The 19190-nt window shown below is 68.6% G+C and overlaps 1 protein-coding gene across 2 annotated transcripts in view; it reads right to left on the bottom strand.

The window, feature by feature from the left end:
• The window catches only part of SLC12A5 (solute carrier family 12 member 5), a 120487-nt gene that overhangs the window by 81198 nt on the left and 20099 nt on the right, over window positions 1–19190 (bottom strand). The window contains exon 1 of one of the 2 annotated variants that reach the window (XM_089769797.1): window positions 9596–9724. The exons of the other annotated variant lie outside the window; for it this stretch is intronic. Coding sequence (XP_089625923.1) covers window positions 9596–9647 — 52 coding nt within the window. The 5' untranslated portion in view covers window positions 9648–9724. Of the gene's footprint in view, window positions 1–9595; window positions 9725–19190 lie in introns of those variants that run through there. 2 annotated transcript variants of the gene reach the window in all.

Below are 19190 nucleotides of genomic sequence, written 5' to 3'. Positions count from 1 at the left end.
CATCCTGTCCCCACCAGAACCCAGCCCCACATCCTGCTCCCGCCGGCACCCAACCCCACATCCTGTCCCCACCAGCACCCAGCCCCACATCCTGCTCCCACCGGCACCCAACCCCACATCCTGTCCCCACCAGCACCCATCCCCACATCCTGCCCCCACCGGCACCCAGCCCCACATCCTACTCCCCACCAGTGCCAAGCCCCACATCCTGCCCCTGCCGGCACCCAGCCCCACATCCTGCACCCCACCAGCACCCAGCCCCACATCCTGCCCCCGCCGGCACCCAATCCCATATCCTGCCCCCGCCAGCACTCAGCCCCACATCCTGTCCCCACCAGCACCCAGCCCCACATCCTGCTCCCACCGGCACCCAACCCCACATCCTGCCCCCGCCAGCACCCAGCCCCACATCCTGCCCCCACGAGAACTGAGACCCACATCCTGCCCCCCACAAGAACTGAGATCCATATCCTGCACCCCACCAGCACCCAGCCCCACATCCTGCCCCAGCCAGTGCCAAGCCCCACATCCTGCCCCCACGAGAACTGAGACCCACATCCTGCACCCCACCAGCGCCAAGCCCCACATACTGCCCCCGAGAACTGAGACCCACTTCCTGCACCCCACCAGCACCCAGCCCCACATCCTGCCCCCACGAGAACTGAGACTCACATCCTGCAACCCACCAGTGCCAAGCCCCACATCCTGCCCCCACGAGAACTGAGACCCACATCCTGCACCCCACCAGCCCCCAGCCCCACATCCTGCCCCCGCCAGTGCCAAGCCCCACATCCTGCCCCCCACGAGAACTGAGACCCACATCCTGCACCCCACCAGCACCCAGCCCCACATCCTGCCCCAGCCAGTGCCAAGCCCCACATCCTGCCCCCCACCAGCACCCAGCCCCACATCCTGCCCCCTTGCCAGCACCCAGTCCCACATCCTGTCCTCCCACAAGCAGCCAGCCCCACATCCTGCCCCCCATGAGCACCCAGACCACATCCTGTCCTGTGCCAGCACCCAGACCAACATCCTGCCCCATGGACTGGCATCGAGCCCAACATCCTGCCCCGACCAGTATCTTGTCCCACACCCTGCTCCTGCCAGCATGAGTACCTGTCCCCTGTGAGGACCTAGCCCCACCTTTTGCACCTCATGAGCCCCCAGCCCCACGTTCCGCCTCTCAGACCCACACAGACTCAGAATCATCGAACACTAGGACTGGAGAGTCATCAGGGCCAGTCCCTGTCCCCATGGCAGGACCCAGCACCGGCTACGGCAGTGTTTCCGAAAAGGTGTTCCGTGGAACCCCGGGTTCCGCAGAGTGAAAAGAAGGGTCCCGCGAGAAAATTTGATTCCAATAACATTTTATTATTTAAAAAAATAAAAATGAGTATTTAGTCATTTATGAATTGTAATGAAAACAACTTTCAGTTGTGTTGATCTCATGACCCTGTTTAGCATTTATTTATGATTAGCCTTATTTATTTGTGGTCTCCTTCTTCAGCGCCATAGAGCAGCCTGTTATTAGGGGCTCTGCACGACTCTGTCAAGTTTAAAAGGGGGCCGGGGCCAAGTAAAATTGGGAAATGCTGGTCTAGAGCATCCCGGCCAGGTGTCTGTCCAACCTGCTCTGAAATCTCTCCAGGGATGGAGCTTCCACAACCCGCCTGGGCAGTTTATTCCAGTGTTTAACCACCCGGACAGGTAGGAACTTTTTCCTAATGTCCAACCTGAACCTTCTTTGCTGCAGTCTCAGCCCCTTGCTTCTTGTTCTATCCTCAGAGGCCAGGGGGAACAAGTTTTCTCCCTCCTCCCTTTAAGATATTTGAAAACGGCTCTCATGTCCCCTCTCTGTCTTCTCCTTTCCAAACTAAACAAGCCCAGTTCTTTCAGCCTCCCCTCACAGCTCATGTTCTCTGGACCTTTCATCATTCTTGCTGCTCTTCTCTGGACCTTCTCCAGTTTCTCCACATCTTTCTTGAAAAGCGGTGCCCAGAACTGGACACAATACTCCAGCTGAGGCCTAACCAGAGCAGAGCAGAGCAGAGCAGAAGAATGACTCCTCGTGGAATGAGGAGTACCGGTAGTTCGGAATAGGAAGCCTAGTTCGAACTACCTAGTTCGTGCCCCGTGTAGCCGCGCTGCATGGGGTTCGAACCAGCGGGGTTTTAAAAATGGCGGCTCCCCGCTTATGCTAATGAAGCCCGGGAAATTCAAATCCCGGGCTTCATTTGCAAGTGCGGTATGCCTACATTACCCTCCTAGTTCGAACTAGTGGGGTAGTGTAGACAGACCCCTATTTAGCTTGTGGTCCACTCTGACCCCTAGATCCCTTTCTGCCGTACTCCTTCCCAGACAGTCGCTTCCCATTCTGTGTGTGTGAAACTGATTGGTCCTTCCTAAGTGGAGCACTTTGCATCTGTCTTTATCAAACTTCATCCTGGTGACCTCAGCCCATTTCTCCAATTTGTCCAGGTCATTTTGAATTCTGACCCATCCTCCAGAGCAGTTGCAACCCCTCCCAGCTTGGTATCGTCTGCAAACTTAATAATCCTATTCTCTATGCCAATATCTGAATCGTTGATGAAGATATTGAACAGAACCAGTCCCAAAACAGACCCCTGCGGAACCCCCCTTGTTCTGCCCTTCCAGCAGGATTGTGAACCGTTAATAACTACTCTAGGCAATGGTTAACCAGCCAGGGTATGTCTACACTACCCCCCTAGTTCGATTTGAATTTCCCGGGATTCATTTGCATGAAGCCAGCCGGCGCCATTTTTAAATGCCGGCTAGGCCGGACCCCGTGCCGCGCAGCTACACGTGGCACGGACTAGCTAGTTTGGATTAGGCTTCCTATCCGAACTAGCTGTACGCCTTGTGGAACGAGATGTACAGCTAGTTCGGATAGGAAGCCTAATCCGAACTAGCTAGTCCGTGCCACGTGTAGCCGCGCAGCAAGGAGTCCGAACTAGCCGGCATTTAAAAATGGCGCCGGCCGGCTTCATGCAAATGAAGCCCAGGAAATTCAAATCCCGGGCTTCATTTGCAAGTGCGGATGACTACATTACCCCACTAGTTCGAACTAGGGAGATAGTGTAGACAGACCCCCAGTTATGCTCCCACCTTATAGTAGCCCCATCTAAGTTGTATGTGCCTAGTTTATTGATAAGATCATGCAAGACCATATCAAATGCCTTACTAAAGTCTAGGTATACCCTGTCCACTGCCTCTCCCTTAGCCACAAGGATTGATATCCTGCCCCTCCATGAGCACCCAGCCCCACATCCTGCCCCCCACAAGCATCCAAAGCCACATCCTGCCCCCCAGTACCTAGCCCCACATCCTACCTCCCATGAGCATCCAGCCCTACATCCTGCCCCTGCCAGCACCTAGTCCCACATTCTACCCCCCACATCAGCACCAAGCCCCATATCCTACCCCACAGTCTGGCACTGAGCCCCACATCCTGCCCCCCAGTACCTAGCCCCACATCCTACCTCCCATGAGCATCCAGCCCCACATCCTGCCCCTGCCAGCACCTAGTCCCACATTCTACCCCCCACATCAGCACCAAGCCCCATATCCTACCCCACAGTCTGGCACTGAGCCCCACATCCTGCCCCCCAGTACCTAGCCCCACATCCTACCTCCCATGAGCATCCAGCCCCACATCCTGCCCCTGCCAGCACCTAGTCCCACATTCTACCCCCCACATCAGCACCAAGCCCCATATCCTACCCCACAGTCTGGCACTGAGCCCCACATCCTGCCCTCATGCCAGCCCCCAGCCCTAGGTGTGCTCCCCTTCCCTAGGGCCTTTGGGGGGCCAAGGGGCTGAGTCAGTGAGTGGGCCAGGAGCTGCTTGCAGGTCCTGACCCACATGCCCCACCCTCCTGCCACAGGCTGAGGTATGGTGTGGGTGACAGACACTGGCATCGGCAGGGTGGCTGGGGCCCCTGAGGGGGGCCCTGCTGATAGAGCGGCTCAGCAGCAGGGCCCCACGGTTGGCCCCACGCCCCGGGACCCATGGATGGCACCGCGAGAGCCAGCAGGGCAACCCAGCCCCCGGGCAGCAGGGCGGACAGAGGGATGGAGCCTGGGTCAGGGGTGAGAGGAGAAAGATTCCTCCCAGCTCCTGGCCTAGTGCAGCCCAGGGCCCTGCCGTAGCTTCCCGAGGGCAGGGCTGGCCCCCCGCCGGCCCCTCCAGGGAACAGCCCCACCTCTGCGGAGGGAGCTAGGCCAGGGGTGTGCAGAGCAGTGAGCAAGCCAGGCCTGCTGTGGCCAGTCCCCGTCCAGCCAATCCCCCAGGGCCTGGCCCTGACCCAGGCTGCTTGGGCTAATTCCCCCCATCCCCCACCCCGGGGCCCTGCTCTTCAATATCTCCAGAGATGGAGATTCCACAACCCCCCAGGCAAAGGAGGCACTGGGGGGGTCTCTGGGCACGGGGTTGCCCCTGCTGGCACCCACCTGCTCGTGCACTCACAGACCATCCGGCACACTCACCCGCCCGTGCACACCCAGACTGCCTGGCACACTCACCCACCTGTGCACACGGACCGCCCATGCATACTCACCCGCCCGTGCACACCCAGACTGCCTGGCACACTCACCCACCTGTGCACACGGACCGCCCATGCATACTCACCCGCCCGTGCACACCCAGACTGCCTGGCACACTCACCCACCTGTGCACACAGACCGCCCATGCATACTCACCCGCCTGTGCACACACAGACTACCTGGCACACTTACCCACTCGTGCACACACAGACTGCCCGTGCACACTCACCTGCCCGTGCACACACAGACTGCCTGGCACACTCACCCACCTGTGCACACACAGACTGCCCGTGCACACTCACCTGCCCGTGCACACACAGACTGCCTGGCACACTCACCCACCTGTGCACACACAGACTGCCCGTGCACACTCACCCACCTGTGCACACAGACCGCCCGTGCACACACAGACCGCCTGTGCACACTCACCTGCCCATGCACACACAGACTGCCTGGCACACTCACCCGCCCATGCACACACAGACTGCCTGGCACACTCCCCCACCTGTGCACACAGACCGCCTGTGCACACTCACCTGCCCATGCACACACAGACTGCCTGGCACACTTACCCACCCATGCACACACAGTCCACCCGTGCATACTCACCTGCCCGTGCACACACAAACTGCCTGGCACACTTACCCACTCGTGCACACACAGACCGCCTGTGCACACTCACCTGCCCGTGCACACACAGACTACCCGGCACACTCCCCCGGGCCTCAGACAAGCCCTGGGCTCTGGCTGCTCACACCGGTGCCCATCAATCATGCTGCCAGCAGGGGGGAGGCAGGCGGGAGAGCAGCTTCCGTGGGCGGGGAATCAGGAGCGCGGGCTGCAGGCTGGGGGCTGGGATGGGGGGCATAGGCTTCGTTCATTCCGCCCCAGAGATGCCCCAAGGGCAGTGCCAAGCCCTCTTGGCTGGCAGCAACAAAGCTCCGTGGGCTGCCAGGGTCCCCGATGATGGACGAGTTCCCGGCTCCTGCCGGAGACCGTTTTGCCGCAGAGGGGCTGGTGCAGCCTCTGGCAGCTCGTCACACCATTTGTGGGCTATGCGGGCACCGCAGCCCAGCTCGGGTCAGCCAGACCTGCCCTGGCTCCCTGCTGGGCACTTCTGCTCCTGATGCAGCTGGCGCGGCAGGGACCCGACCTTGGCGAGGCCCTGACCACCCGTCCCCAGCGTCTCCCCGTGGGCACAATGACACTGGGCACTGGGGCCGCCAGCAGGATCCTCCCACTGCCCCTGGGCCAGGCTGCGGGCGCAGAGCCCAGCTGGCAGCAGCCCAGCTCACCCACCTGCAGGTGCCACCAGCCCCAGGCCCGGCCCCAATCCGGGGCAGAAAGGGGGCCGGCAGCTCGGGGTGCTCCCACCAAAGGCCCTCCCGGCTCTGGACTGCTGGGAGAATCATGGGAGCCGCCTGGGGCAGAAAGCCCCTCCCCTGCCCCCCCACGCGCAACTTCAGCAGAGGTCAGGGGGCGGCGTGGGCCGGGGCAGCCCAGAGCCCGAGAGGCAGAGGAGCAAGCGCAGGCTTCGATTCCCTGCTCTGAGCCTGCCTCCTGCTCCCTCCTCCCTCCTCCCCGGGGAGCACTCACCATGAATCGGCCGTTTAATTTGCTGTGGCACTTGGCAGGGCTGGCGGCTGGATTGCTGGCAGGGAATCGGCCGGCGAGTCCACAAGCAGCGCGGGCCGGCCGGCCGGGGAGGGCAGACGGGCCGCCTGGCAGCACGCCCATGAGCACAGCGTCCCCCCTGCCCGGGCAGGGGCTCCTGCGGGGCCCCAAGATGCGCAGGGCAGCGCTGAGGCACCCTGGCTGTCCCTGATGCCTCCGGCAGTGGGCGCTGCCCGGGGTGGGGCAGGGCCGGGGGAGGGCAATTTGCTTGGCCAACCAGGGACAGGCTCACCCCTACCCCCCAATGGATGGCACACGGGTCCGCACTCCCTTCCCTGGCACTGCCCAGACCGGGCCAGAGCCCGTAGCTCCCAGAACACCTGCCAGGGGAGGGGCTGTCCCATGGGGGCTCTGCGGGGGGCAGCGCAGAGGGCAGGCCTGGGCAGCGAGGGCCACGTGCTCCTTTGCTGCCACGGTGCCCAGGGCCCTGTGGGCAGAGACCCTTCCCTCAGGCCCGTCTGATCTCCCTGCGCAGCCCCTCTGCCCCCCTCCCAGGGCCCTGTGGGCAGCCCGGCCGTCTCCAGCAACACGCCCAGCTCTGGGCAGGGGCCGGGCCGGGCCAGGCTGCAGTGTGTGACCTGGGAGCTGAGTCCCACCGGACATGCCCAGCCCCCTACTTCCACGCCTCCTGGGGAGTGGCCCCCTCCCAGCACGTCTGCTCCTCACAGCGGGACCCCCCAACTAGGCCATGTCCCTTGGCCCACCCCACCCTGGGGCCGCCGCCTGGAGCCAGCCAAGCACATGGCCAGGCATTGGGCTGGGGAGGCCATGGGCAGCCCCCCAGTCCCCAGGACAGCCCCTGCCCCCGCCCCAATGCAGACAAAGCACAGCAAGCTCCTGCTGCATTGTGCCATTGGCCTGCACACTGGGCTCCCGGAGCTTGCCAAGGCCTGCGGCGGCCCCATGGAGCACCCGGGTCTCCCCACCGCTCCACAGCCCCCAGGGCCTGGCTGAGTCAACGGGCTGCCAGGGGCGCCCCCAGACTGGGCGTGCAGAGCAGGGGGAGGTTCTGCTGCAGGGGGCACTGGCTGGTGGGGGAAGGGGCACGGGGCCCTAGGGCTGCTGGGTGGGGCAATGGCCCTTTCCCGGGGGCAGGAGGCGCCAGGCGGCGGCTGTGGGCCCAGGCAGACGGAGGTCACCGCCCACCTCGGCTCCCCAGGTCCCTGGAGGGTTTGCGGAGAGAGGTGCTGCCCCAGCGTGGCCAGCGCCCGGCAGGGCAGGCAGCAGGCCCGCGGGACGCCCCTCATCAACTGGGATCCTGACGGGGCCCGATCCTGGCTGGGCCTCTGCTCCGCCTCCCGCTGGTCCCAAAGCCCCGGTTGCTCAGGGCTGCCTGGGCCCCTCGCTGGGTCTGGGCGGCTTCTCCATGCCCTGCCCCCCCCCCCGGGCAGAGCTGCCCAGAGACCCTGCAGCCAGAACCGCTGGGCCTGGGCGGCTTCTCCATGCCCTGCCCCCCCCCCCCGGGCAGAGCTGCCCAGAGACCCTGCAGCCAGAACCGCTGGGCCTGGGCGGCTTCTCCATGCCCTGCCCCCCCCCCCCGGGCCTGCCCCCCCCCCCCCTTCCCATGCCCTGCCCCCCCCCCCCCCCCCCCCGGGCAGAGCTGCCCAGAGACCCTGCAGCCAGAACCACTGGGCCTGGGCGGCTTCTCCATGCCCTGCCCCCCCCCCCCCCCCCGGGCAGAGCTGCCCAGAGACCCTGCAGCCAGAACCGCTGGGCCTGGGCGGCTTCTCCATGCCCTGCCCCCCCCCCCCCGGGCAGAGCTGCCCAGAGACCCTGCAGCCAGAACCGCTGGGCCTGGGCGGCTTCTCCATGCCCTGCCCCCCCCCCCCCCCCCCGGCAGAGCTGCCCAGAGACCCTGCAGCCAGAACCGCTGGGCCTGGGCGGCTTCTCCATGCCCTGCCCCCCCCCCCGGGCAGAGCTGCCCAGAGACCCTGCAGCCAGAACCGCTGGGCCTGGGCGGCTGCAGGCACCGGGGCTGTCCCGGGGCAGGGGCCGCTCCAACGGAGGGACTCTGGGGCGAGAGTCTCAGCCTAGCCCGCACCAGGCCTCGCAAACCCGGCCAGCTCCGGCCTGCAGCCCAGGCGGGGGCGGGCTCTAGAGCCCACGGCCGGCCCCAAAGCCCCCCCGGCTCCAGCCAGCGCGACCCGGACACGCCGGGGCGGGGAGCGAAGGGGCCGAGCCGCGCTACCGGGAGCGCTTGCCGGGGCGCAGAGGGAGCCCGCCTGGGGGTCGCGCCAGCGGCTCAGCTGCAGCGCCTGCCGCAGGGCCCCGGGGCAGAGAACCAGAGCCCGGAGCGCCCCCGAGGAAGGCCGGACCCAGGAGCTGGGGGCGGGCCCGGGGCTCCCCGCGAGCTCTGCCCCGGGACCGGCGCCGGGCGCCAGCGACCCCGCGCTCCCCTTCCAGCGCCCCCCTACCGGCCCCGGACGGCCTGTGCCCCGCAGTCTGCGCCCCCGGCCCCGGAGAGCAGCTCCCGGGCAGGGCGCCCACGGGTCGGGGCAGGCGTGACCCCCCCCCCCCCCGGGCAGCCGCCAGCGAACAGCGAGAAACCTGCAGCCGCGGGTGTCAGACCCCCCGGCCCCCGACCCGACTCTGGGGCCGCTCCCAGGCGGGGCGCGGGCTCCGGTCGGGGCATCGGCTGCGGCACGTCCCGCAGCTCGGCCGGGGTCGTCAGGGGAGCCCGAGGGGGCGGTCGGGCCAATGCGGCGCGACCCAGCTACCGCCACGGCCCGGGAATCTGGGTCTGCAGCGGGGCCCCACCGCAGCGAGTCCGCAGTGCCTGGCGCTGCTGGACGGGCGCCTGGCTGGGCTCGCAGGGCAGGAGCCCGAGCTCGCCACTCTGCGGCGGCGGCCGGGGGCGAGTCCCAGCCGAGCCGCGGGGTCTGCAGCGCCAAAGCCCAACCGGGCCCCCAGCACAGGCCACCCCCGGAACCGGGCCCCCAGAGCCGCGCGCCCCCCGAACCGGGACTCCAGAGCCCCCCAGAGCCGGGTCCCCAGGGCCCCCCCCGAACCGGCCACCCCCGGAACCGCCCCCAGAGCCGCGCGCCCCCCGAACCGGGACTCCAGAGCCCCCCAGAGCCGGGTCCCCAGGGCCCCCCCCCGAACCGGCCACCCCCAGAACCGCCCCCAGAGCCGCGCGCCCCCCGAACCGGGTCCCCAGAGCCCCCCAGAAGCGGCCCCCCCAAAGCGGGTCCCCAGAGCCCCCCCAAGCCAGAGCGTCCCTGGCACGGACCCTTCAGCACCTTGGACAGGCCCCGCGCGGGCGGGGGGCAGGCGAGCTCGGACCCACACCCCGAGCGGCGGCCGCGGACCCCGGGCCCCGCACCGCCCGCACCCGGCGCGAGCCCCCCTCGCCCCCTACCTTGGGCCGCCCCCCCCTCGCCGTCCTCGCCCTCCGCCAGGCTGTTGAGCATGGCGCCCGCCCGGTCCCGCGTCCCGCGGGCTGCACCAGCCGCCGGCTCCGCGCCGCCGCCGCGCTGGGGGAGGCTGCAGTGCGGGGGCCTCGCCGCACAGACTCGCTCGCTGCCTCGCGCGCGCTCCGGCGGCGGGGGGGGGGGCGGCCGCTCTGCCTCCAGCGGGGGGGTCGGGGCGTTCCCGGGACCGTAGCTCCCCCCCCCCGCGGCCGCGTGCGGCGCAGCAGCCCCCCGCTCGGAATGCGGCACGCGGGGAGGGGGGGGGTCGGGCAGGGGCAGGACCCACGCTCCCGGCCTCAGCCAGCACAGGGGCTGCCAACCGTGGGATCAGCAGTGGGGCCGGCCGTGGGGCCAGCCATGGGGCCAAGCCATGGGGCCAGCCGTGGGGCCAAGCCGTGGGGCCAAGCCATGAGGCCAGCCGTGGGGCCAAGCCATGGGGCCAGCCGTGGGGCCAAGCCGTGGGGCCAAGCCATGAGGCCAGCCGTGGGGCCAAGCCATGCTGGGCCGAGTCCTCCTGGAGCCCAGGGGTTGTGGCAAGTCAAGGCCCTTGGCAGGCAGCAGCCGGGGGCCCCAGGCCTGCAGAGGGGAGCAGCTGGGCAGGCGGTGGAGCTGGGGGGGACATGCCCTGGTCAGGCGGGGGTAGAGCCCCTGGGTCCCACCATCTCCATGGAGCTGGGAAAGCCAAGGCCCAGTGGGTCCCTCAGCCCAGCCCTGGGTCTCCGGCATGGCCACTGGCAAAGCCCAAAGCCCCTCCAGGGGGACTCAGAGCGGCGGGGCTGCCTGGGCAGAGGGCGCAGGGGGTACATCGCTGGCTGCGGGGGTGCCTGGGCCGGGGGTACATTGCGGCCTGGGCCGGGGGTACATCGCTGGCTGCAGGGGTGCCTGGGCCGGGGGTACATCGCGGCCTGGGCCGGGGGTACATCGCTGGCTGCAGGGGCGGCTGGGCCGGGGGTACATCGCTGGCTGTAGGGGCGGCTGGGCCGGGGGTACATCGCTGGCTGCAGGGGCGGCTGGGCCGGGGGTACATCGCTGGCTGTAGGGGCGGCTGGGCCGGGGGTACATCGCTGGCTGTAGGGGCGGCTGGGCCGGGGGTACATCGCTGCCTGGGCCGGGGGTACATCGCTGGCTGTAGGGGTGCCTGGGCCGGGGGTACATCGCTGCCTGGGCCGGGGGTACATCGCTGGCTGTAGGGGTGCCTGGGCCGGGGGTACATCGCTGCCTGGGCCGGGGGTACATCGCTGGCTGCAGGGGTGCCTGGGCCGGGGGTACATCGCTGGCTGTAGGGGTGCCTGGGCCGGGGGTACATCGCTGGCTGGGCCGGGGGTACATCGCTGCCTGGGCCGGGGGTACATCGCTGGCTGCAGGGCTGCCTGGGCCGGGGGTACATCGCTGGCTGCAGGGGTGCCTGGGCCGGGGGTACATCGCTGCCTGGGCCGGGGGTACATCGCTGGCTGCAGGGGTGCCTGGGCCGGGGGTACATCGCTGCCTGGGCCGGGGGTACATCGCTGGCTGCAAGGGTGCCTGGGCCGGGGATACATCGCTGCCTGGGCCGGGGGTACATCGCTGGCTGCAGGGGTGCCTGGGCTGGGGGTACATTGCGGCCTGGGCCGGGGGTACATCGCTGGCTGCAGGGGTGCCTGGGCCGGGGGTACATCGCTGGCTGTAGGGGCGGCTGGGCCGGGGGTACATCGCTGGCTGCAGGGGTGCCTGGGCCGGGGGTACATTGCGGCCTGGGCCGGGGGTACATTGCGGCCTGGGCCGGGGGTACATCGCTGGCTGCAGGGGTGACTGGGCCGGGGGTACATCGCTGCCTGGGCCGGGGGTACATCGCTGGCTGTAGGGGTGCCTGGGCCGGGGGTACATCGCTGGCTGCAGGGGTGCCTGGGCCGGGGGTACATTGCGGCCTGGGCCGGGGGTACATTGCGGCCTGGGCCGGGGGTACATCGCTGGCTGCAGGGGTGCCTGGGCCGGGGGTACATTGCGGCCTGGGCCGGGGGTACATCGCTGGCTGCAGGGGTGCCTGGGCCGGGGGTACATCGCTGCCTGGGCCGGGGGTACATCGCTGGCTGCAGGGGTGCCTGGGCCGGGGGTACATCGCTGGCTGCAGGGGCAGGTGGGAAACAGCTCGCTAGCGGTGTTGGTGCTGCCAGCAGTTGGGGGTCCCCAGCAGGCACAAACCAGCCCCCTCCAGCTGGGAGCAGGTGGCAGCGGCTCCCTGGCCTGGCACAGGGCACTAGTGCAGGGGCTGCGCACAGTAGCATGGCCCTGCCTGAGGAAGACGCTCCCCACATTCCCCCACACACCAGCACTCGGGGGCCCAGTCTCGTAGATTTGGGGTGCTCCAGCCCTCCAGGGAAGCAGCAGGGGGCTGGGGCACCAGCCCAGCCCCCCTATGCTGGGGGGACCCCTGAGCCTCAAGGTCTGGATCCAGGCAAGCCGGGGGATGGGGTCTGGCCTGAGGTTCCCTACTCCTGACCTAGGGGAAGTTGGTTGCGCCCCAAGGGGCCAGAGCAACCTGACTGATGCACCCTCACCCCAAGCCAGGCCGCCCCCCCGCCAGACCTTGCTTCATGGCCTGCCCTGGGTGGCCGGTTCAGGGGCCCTGGCCCTGCCCTGCCCAGCCTGCGGGAGCCGCTCGCAGAGCCCAGGGCGAGACGCTGCAGCTGCCAGAGCGTCTGAGCCGGGGCCAGGCCGCAGGCAGCAGTTACTCTGGCGGCTGTAATTAATTGTTCGCTTTCTCCTGGTGTGTGGCCAACTGCTCTGCGGGCTCCTGGCTCTCGCCTTGCAAGGCTCCCAGTCCTGCCCCCCCAGCCAGCGCCCCAGCAGGGCCCTGCCTCAGCCCAGCCTGCTGCCGCTGGGCGCACTGGGCGGGCACTGGCGGCCATGGCCTGCAGGCGGGTGGCACTGGGCGCGCTGGGTGGGCACTGGCGGCCATGGCCTGCAGGCGGGTGTCGCTGGGCGCTGGGTGGGCAGTGCCAGGCCATGGCCAGCAGGCGGGTGCCGCTGGGCGGGCAGTGCCGGGTCATGGGCTGCAGGCGGGTGCCGCTGGGCGCTAGGTGGGCAGTGCCAGCTCATGGCCTGCAGGCGGGTGCCGCTGGGCGCTGGGTGGGCAGTGCCAGGCCATGGCCTGCAGGCGGGTGTCGCTGGGCGCTGGGTGGGCGGTGCCGGGCCATGGCCTGCAGGCAGGTGCCGCTGGGCGGGCAGTGCCGGGCCATGGTCTGCAGGCGGGTGCCGCTGGGCGCTGGGTGGGCAGTGCCGGGCCATGGTCTGCAGGCGGGTGCCGCTGGGTGCGCTGGGTGGGCAGTGCCAGGCCATGGCCTGCAGGCGGGTGTCGCTGGGCGGGCAGTGCCGGGCCATGGCCTGCAGGCGGGTGCCGCTGGGCATGCTGGGTGGGCAGTGCCGGGTCATGGCCTGCAGGCGGGTGCCGCTGGGCGCTGGGTGGGCAGTGCCGGGCCATGGCCTGCAGGCGGGTGCCGCTGGGCACGCTGGGTGGGCAGTGCCAGGCCATGGCCTGCAGGCGGGTGTCGCTGGGCGCTGGGTGGGCGGTGCCGGGTCATGGCCTGCAGGCGGGTGCCACTGGGCGGGCAGTGCCGGGCCATGGCCTGCAGGTGGGTGTCGCTGGGCGCTGGGTGGGCGGTGCCGGGTCATGGCCTGCAGGCGGGTGCCGCTGGGCGCACTGGGTGGGCAGTGCCAGGCCATGGCCTGCAGGTGGGTGTCGCTGGGCGTGCTGGGTGGGCCATGGCCTGCAGGCGGGTGTCGCTGGGCGCACTGGGTGGGCAGTGCCAGGCCATGGCCTGCAGGCGGGTGCCGCTGGGCGCGCTGGGTGGGCCATGGCCTGCAGGCGGGTGCCGCTGGGCGCGCTGGGTGGGCCATGGCCTGCAGGCGGGTGTCGCTGGGCGCACTGGGTGGGCACTGCAGAGCCATGGCCTGCAGGCGGGTGCCGCTGGGCGCGCTGGGTGGGCAGTGCAGAGCCATGGCCTGCAGGCGGGTGCCGCTGGGCGCGCTGGGTGGGCACTGCAGAGCCATGGCCTGCAGGCGGGTGCCGCTGGGCGCACTGGGTGGGCACTGCAGGGCCATGGCCTGCAGGCGGGTGCCGCTGGGCGCGCTGGGTGGGCAGTGCAGAGCCATGGCCTGCAGGCGGGTGGCGCTGGGCGCGCTGGGTGGGCAGTGCCGGGCCATGGCCTGCAGGCGGGTGCCGCTGGGCGCTGGGTGGGCACTGCAGGGCCATGGCCTGCAGGCGGGTGCCGCTGGGCGCGCTGGGTGGGCAGTGCAGAGCCATGGCCTGCAGGCGGGTGGCGCTGGGCGCGCTGGGTGGGCAGTGCCGGGCCATGGCCTGCAGGCGGGTGCCGCTGGGCGCGCTGGGTGGGCAGTGCAGAGCCATGGCCTGCAGGCGGGTGCCGCTGGGCGCGCTGGGTGGGCACTGCAGAGCCATGGCCTGCAGGCGGGTGCCGCTGGGCGCGCTGGGTGGGCAGTGCAGAGCCATGGCCTGCAGGCGGGTGTTGCTGGGCGCTCTGGGTGGGCACTGCAGAGCCATGGCCTGCAGGCGGGTGCCGCTGGGCGCGCTGGGTGGGCACTGCAGAGCCATGGCCTGCAGGCGGGTGTTGCTGGGCGCTCTGGGTGGGCAGTGCAGAGCCATGGCCTGCAGGCGGGTGCCGCTGGGCGCGCTGGGTGGACAGTGCAGAGCCCGGCGCTGGGGGCCGCAGGGCCCAGCCCAGAGGGCGCCCGGGTCGCCAGGAGGAAGGGCAGAGCCTCCGAGCGAGCGACTCTGCGGGGCCCTGGTCGCTGGGGAGCAGGCAGCGACCCACAGCCCCCGTGGCCTGCCCCTCTAGCCGAGCACTGGGAGAAGCGTCCCCCCAGTCCCCAGGGCGGGGGCTCCACTGGCCGTGGGGCAGCGGAAAAAACTCCAACCTTTGCACCCAGGTCGGTCAGGCTGAGAGCAGGGCTGTGAGGTGCAGCTGGCCCAGGCACCCCCAGACTCCACCCATGGCCCCAGAGCCAGCCCCCAGAGGAGGGGGTACGACCGCAGATGGGGTGTAAATGCAGAGGAGAGGTGTGAGTGCAGAGGAGGGGGTACGAGCGCAGATTGGGGTGTAAATGCAGAGGAGGGGTGTGAGTGAAGAGGAGGGGGTACGAGCGCAGATGGGGGTGTAAATGCAGATGAGGGGGTGTGAGCGCAGATGGGGGTGTAAATGCAGATGAGGGGTGTGAGTGCAGATGGGGGTGTAAATGCAGAGGAGGGGTGTAAATGCAGATGAGGGGGCTAAGTGCAGAGGAGGGGGTACGAGCGCAGATGGGGGTGTAAATGCAGAGGAGGGGTGTGAGTGCAGAGGAGGGGGTACGAGCGCAGATGGGGGTGTAAATGCAGAGGAGGGGGTACGAGCGCAGATGGGGGTGTAAATGCAGAGGAGGGGTGTGAGTGCAGAGGAGGGGGTACGAGCGCAGATGGGGGTGTAAATGCAGAGGAGGGGGTACGAGTGCAGATGGGGGTGTAAATGCAGAGGAGGGGTGTGAGTGCAGAGGAGGGGGTACGAGCGCAGATGGGGGTGTAAATGCAGAGGAGGGGGTGTGAGTGCAGATGGGGGTGTAAATGCAGAGGAGGGGTGTGAGTGCAGAGGAGGGGGTACGAGTGCAGATGGGGGTGTAAATGCAGAGGAGGGGTGTGCAGATGGGGGTGTAAATGCAGAGGAGGGGTGTGAGTGCAGAGGAGGGGGTACGAGCGCAGATGGGGGTGTAAATGCAGAGGAGGGGTGTGAGTGCAGATGGGGTGTAAATGCAGAGGAGGGGTGTGAGTGCAGAGGAGGGGGTAAGTGCAGATGGGGTGTAAATGCAGAGGAGGGGGTAAGTGCAGATGGGGGTGTAGGGGGGTAAGTGCAGATGGGGGTGTAAATGCAGAGGAGGGGGTAAGTGCAGATGGGGGTGTAAATGCAGAGGAGGGGTGTGAGTGCAGAGGAGGGGGTACGAGCGCAGATGGGGTGTAAATGCAGAGGAGGGGTGTGTGCAGAGGAGGGGTGTGAGTGCAGATGGGGGTGTAAGTGTAGATGGGGGGGTGTGAGTGCAGGTGAGGGGGCTAAGTGCAGAGGAGGGGTAAGTGCAGATGGGGGTGTAAATGCAGAGGAGGGGTGTGAGTGCAGGTGAGGGGCTAAGTGCAGAGGAGGGGTAAGTGCAGATGGGGTGTAAATGCAGAGGAGGGGTGTGAGTGCAGAGGAGGGGGTACGAGCGCAGATGGGGTGTAAATGCAGAGGAGGGGTGTGAGTGCAGATGGGGGTGTAAGTGTAGATGGGGGGGTGTGAGTGCAGGTGAGGGGCTAAGTGCAGAGGAGGGGTGTGACCGCAGACCAGGGGTGTAAGCATGGAGCCACTGACATGATTAACCCCTGAGCTGGGCCAGCAGCATGGTCAGTCCGGAGGGCACCCTGCCCACCAGCTCCGGGCCTGTGGCCCCGTTCACCACGCCCAGGCTCCGTCCGAGCCCCGTGGCTCCGGGCCTGGGCGGGGTGCTGCAGACAGACAGGGCAGCAGGTGCATTTACAGCTGTGACGCTGCCCGTCCCCGCGGTGCCTCTGCTCGTTCCCCCAGGTGCGCGGGCGACAGGCAATAAATCTCGCGGGTAGTAACCCGGCCGGTCTCCCTGGCACAGCGGCCCTGACCCCTGCAGCCCCGCTGGGACCGGGCCACGCGGCTCCCGCCCCCCACAGCACTGCCACCGCACGGATGGGCAGCCACCGACCCGCCGCGGCTTCCTGTGCCTGGCGCGGGTCCCTCCGCCACCCCACAGAGCGCGTCGCTGGCCCCGGGGCCGTGCTGCCCGGGTTGGAGGGTGGCGGACGCGGCGGGGGGACAGTCTGGGGCCAGCCAAGGCCAACGCCTGGCAACCAACTTCCACGCCCTGAGAGGCGCTCTCCTGGCCGCACAGCCGGCGGGGCCGGGGGCCAGAGGAGAGTTGGTAGCAGCAGGCAAGGCACCTGGACGGGGAGGTGGGGGCAGCCGCAAGGGCTCAGGGGTCACAGGAGAGGTTGCAGCTGCAGGGCCGGAGTGAGGGGCACAGGGCTGGGCTGGGGGGCAGGGGCTGGGGGGCACAGGGCTGGTCTGGGCTGGGGGGCAGGGGCTGTGGGCCAGGAACGAGGGGCACCGGCTGGGCTGGGGGGCAGGGGCTGTGGGGCAGGAACGAGGGGCACCAGCTGGGCTGGGGGGCAGGGGCTGTGGGGCAGGAACGAGGGGCACCAGCTGGGCTGGAGGGCAGGGGCTGTGGGGCAGGAACGAGGGGCACCGGCTGGGCTGGGGGGCAGGGGCTGTGGGGCAGGAACGAGGGGCACCGACTGGGCTGGGGGGCAGGGGCTGTGGGGCAGGAACGAGGGGCACCAGCTGGGCTGGAGGGCAGGGGCTGTGGGGCAGGAACGAGGGGCACCGGCTGGGCTGGGGGGCAGGGGCTGTGGGGCAGGAACGAGGGGCACCGACTGGGCTGGGGGGCAGGGGCTGTGGGGCAGGAGTGAGGGGCACCGGCTGGGCTGGGGGGGCAGGGGCTGTGGGCCAGGAATGAGGGGACCGGCTGGGCTGGGGGGCAGGGGCTGTGGGGCACCGGCTGGGCTGGGGGGCAGGGGCTGTGGGGCACCGGCTGGGCTGTGGGGCAGGAGCGAGGGGCACCGGCTGGGCTGGGGGGCAGGGGCTGGGGGGCAGGAGTGAGGGGCACCGGCTGGGCTGGGGGGCAGGGGCTGGGGGGCAGGAGTGAGGAGCACCGGCTGGGCTGTGGGGCAGGAGCGAGGGGCACCGGCTGGGCTGGGGGGCAGGGGCTGGGGGGCAGGAGTGAGGAGCACCGGCTGGGCTGTGGGGCAAGGGCTGGGGGGCAGGAGTGAGGGGCACCGGCTGGGCTGGGGGGGCAGGGGCTGTGGGCCAGGAATGAGGGGACCGGCTGGGCTGGGGGGCAGGGGCTGTGGGGCACCGGCTGGGCTGGGGGGCAGGGGCTGTGGGGCACCGGCTGGGCTGTGGGGCAGGAGCGAGGGGCACCGGCTGGGCTGGGGGGCAGGGGCTGGGGGGGCAGGAGCGAGGGGCACCGGCTGGGCTGGGGGACAGGGGCTGGGGGGCAGGAGTGAGGAGCACCGGCTGGGCTGGGCGGTCGGCACTGAGCACTGAGCAGAGCCGCCTGGCCCTGGGGCGGTGGGAACAGCCCTCGGCCCCGCCCGTGCCCCGGAGCGCCGGCTGCTCTCGCCGGACCCTGAGGAAGCCGGGCAGCCCGAGCTGCGCCGTGTCCCAGCCGCCGGGCCGGGCTCAGCAGAGAATTGCGGACGCTGCCGATTGGACGCGTCCGGGATCTTCGGAATGTTTTTACCGGACGAGGGGGCCAAGTGCCGGGCACCGGGCAGCCCCGGCGTCTCTCCCAGCCCCCGCGCAGGGCGCCCGGCCCCGGGGCAGGGCCTGATGCAGAGCGGCTGCGCTGGGGAGGGTGCTCTCGCAACAGCCGGGGGGAGGGCGCTGGCTTTTCCCACCGCTCCCCCCAGAATCAGTGCCAAAGGCCCCTCCCCCAAGGGCCCCATGGAGCTAGGCCCTGTGCCCAGCCCCCACGCCACAGCCCTTGCTGCTCAACTGCCATGGGGCAGGCTCTGCGCATGGGGGCCCTAACGCTGGCATCACCGAGGATGGAGCTGGGGGACATAAGGGCATCAGAGAGGCCAGACGGGGTCGGCCCAAAGGCCCACCCAGCCCAGTGTCCTGTCTGCCCCAGAGGGAGGGGACACAACAGGGAATCCTCATGTGATCCCTCCTGTCGCCCATTCCCAGCCTGACAGAGGCCAGGGACCCTCCCTACCCAGCCTGGCTAATAGCCACTGATGGACCCAACCTCCAGGAATCTAGCCAGCTCTTTATAGAACCCTGTTAACATTCTAGCCTTCACCACATCCTCTGGCGAGGAGTTCCACAGGTTGACTGTGCAAGGAGTGAAGAAAACCTTCCTCTTGTTTGTTTTAAACCTGCTGCCTATTAACTTCATTTGGTGACCCCTCGTTCTTTCTTTGTGGGAATAAGTCAATCACTTTTCCTTAGTCACTTTTTCCACCCTAGTCATGATTTATAGACCTGTAGCCTGTCCCCTTAGTGCCTCTTTTCTAAGCTCAACAGCCCCAGTCTTCTGAATCCCTCTTCACACAGGACCCGTTGCAAGCCCCTTGTCACTTTATTGCCCTTTTCTGAACCGTTTCCAATGCCAAGAGATCTCCTCTGAGGAGAGGTGACCGCGTCTGGCCACAGCTGTGACGGCGCGTCAGGGAGCCCCCCGGCCCTGCACCCCCGGGCGCAGCCTGAGGAGACTCCCCCAGCCAGTAGAGTAGAAATGGGGTTATTGCTTCTCAGGGTACAGCCCAGCACAGGCTCGGTGTAGACAGAGGGGGACAGGCCGACAGCCCTAGTGCCCTTGGGGGGAGGGGTCCACAGGCCCCTAAATCGTCTGCTTCCGCCAGGCTTCCCCACACTCCGACTGCCCCTCTCCCAGCCCCCAAATACTCGCTCCCCCCAGGCAGCCCCGCCCCTTCCTTTGTCCAGACCCCTTCCCTCG

The sequence above is a fragment of the Pelodiscus sinensis genome, chromosome 17, assembly GCF_052426305.1.
Source record: "Pelodiscus sinensis isolate ZL-2025 chromosome 17, ASM5242630v1, whole genome shotgun sequence".
NCBI classification, from domain to species: Eukaryota; Metazoa; Chordata; order Testudines; family Trionychidae; genus Pelodiscus; species Pelodiscus sinensis.
This window is presented reverse-complemented; position numbering and strand designations above follow the sequence as displayed.